Raw genomic sequence first — 1,945 nt, 5'->3', positions numbered from 1 at the left:
GTTTGGGGGCTAATTAACATCTGCAAAACTTTTCCACAAACATCCTCAGCTTCCCAAGCCTGTCTTCTTGTGGCTATTATCAGTGAAAGGCTAATTGCCGTTCTGGGGAGAGGTGGTTACAGAATCCCAAACCCATATCTAGGGGCCTCCCTGCCTCCTCCCACACAGCAGCTGACATTTCCATTGTGCTGACCCCCCTTCGCTCCCCAGCAGCCAAAAGGAGTCAAGTGAAAGTTTACTGTGTGAGCCGAGGAGTCTGCAAGAAGTCTGTCAGGAGTCTGGGTAAGTAGCCAGAAGGAAATTCGACCAGCGCCAAAGACACACGGAAGGCTAATGCCTGAGCCCTGAGTGCAAGGAAAATGTTTGCGCCAATTCTGGGCGTAGGCAGTGCTGAATGGGGGCACCCCCCGTTTCCTACTGAGAACACCCATGGCTTGTTGGGTTCTGATGAGGCTCTTTTTCATGTCTAAGTCAGGGCAGCAGCCTTGAAGGAAACAGCAACGTCACAGAGGGTGTGAGCGCTGCTGTCAGGCACACGCGCAGCTTGTGTTTCCGAGCCTGGCTTCAGCGGCCCCTCGGGGCATTCCCACCTATTTCAGTCCCAATAATAATTGTGGCTCCTTGCTAGAGGCTCTGCTTCTCTGTTGACACAGTCCACTGTTTTCCCTTATCGCTAATACTTGAAGCCTTCCTGACACAAAGAAACAGGTGCGTTTTGACTGAAACTCTGGTCACGGCCCTTGCAGGAATGGCCCCTGGAGACCTGGCGGTGGGAGCCATCTTCTCCATACAGATGTTTGCCGGAATTCTGGGCAATTTCTACCTGCTGTACCACTATCTCTCCTTTTCCTTGACGGAAACCAGGTTGAGAGCCACAGATCTGATCCTCAAGCACATGACAAGTGCCAACCTCTTAGTCCTTCTCTCTAAAGGGATCCCCCAAACCATGGCTGCTTTGGGGTTAACAGATTTCCTCAGTGCTTTTGGCTGCAAACTTGTTTTCTGTGCTCACAGGGTGGGCCGGGGAGTGTCCATGGGCACCACCTGCCTCCTGAGCGTCTTCCAGGCCATCACCGTCAGCCCCCGGGGCTCCAGGTGGGCGAGGCTGAAGGACAAAGCTCCCAGGTACCTGGGCACCACCAGCATCCTCTGCTGGGTCCTAAATATGACACTCAATCTCATAGTCCCTGTGTACGTGACTGATAGATGGGGTGTCACAAACGTCACAAAGAGAAGAGATTATGGCTACTGTTATGCGGCCATTCATGACAAAATCATAGAGTCGCTGTATTTAATTCTGGCATCGGCCCATGACATCCTGTGTGTGGGGCTCATGGCCTGGGCCAGCGGCTCCCTGGTCTGCACCCTGTACCGGCACAGGCAGCGTGTCCGGCACCTGCACAGCTCCAGGGCCGCCCCCAGGCGCCCCCCTGAGACCAGGGCCACCCGGAGCATCCTGATCCTGGTGAGCACGTTCACATCGCTGTGCGCTGTCTCTTCTGCCTTTCAGATCTGTCTGACTGTTTTAAATAATCCCAGCACGTGGCTGGTGGTCGCCTCTGCACTGATGGCAGCCTGCTTCCCTACCGTCAGCCCCTACATCCTCATGGGCCATGACTCCAGGGTTCCGGTGTTCTGCTTTCCAAAAATATCAACATGATGAATATGAACCCCCCAAACTTCTCCTAAGTTCGTAAAGTACGCATATTTGCAATGGTTCAGCTTTGCTCATTCATCCCCCCACACTTCAAGAGGGTGTAACAAGACATCATTCTTCTGCACTGGAATAATAAGATTAGCCCTCCCTGGTGGCGCAACCGGTTAAAGCGCAGCACTATAAAGTTGTCTGCAGCCACTGCAGCAGGAGTTCGATCCCCAGCCCGGGAGCTGACACAGGTGGCGCAGCGACTTCTCCTTTCTCCCTGCTGCTCCCCTCAGCAGTGTG

General features: G+C 53.8%; 1 protein-coding gene across 1 annotated transcript; it reads left to right on the top strand.

Moving 5' to 3' along the window:
* Positions 1 to 748: 748 nt before the first annotated feature.
* Positions 749 to 1,660, top strand: LOC101622776 (vomeronasal type-1 receptor 4-like). Its single transcript, XM_012733538.1, has one exon. The coding sequence runs from the start codon at positions 749 to 751 to the stop codon at positions 1,658 to 1,660; it is 912 nt and encodes a 303-aa protein (XP_012588992.1).
* Positions 1,661 to 1,945: the final 285 nt, after the last annotated feature.

The sequence above is a fragment of the Condylura cristata genome, unplaced genomic scaffold (genome assembly GCF_000260355.1).
Source record: "Condylura cristata isolate star-nosed mole 26May11 unplaced genomic scaffold, ConCri1.0 scaffold00041, whole genome shotgun sequence".
Classification (NCBI taxonomy): domain Eukaryota; kingdom Metazoa; phylum Chordata; class Mammalia; order Eulipotyphla; family Talpidae; genus Condylura; species Condylura cristata.
Note: the sequence above shows the minus strand (reverse complement) of the source record. Positions and strands in the feature narration are given on the sequence as shown.

Bases quoted from the DNA above. Each gene is read 5' to 3' on its own strand.
- LOC101622776 (XM_012733538.1), top strand. From the start codon at position 749: ATGGCCCCTGGAGACCTGGCGGTGGGAGCCATCTTCTCCATACAGATG.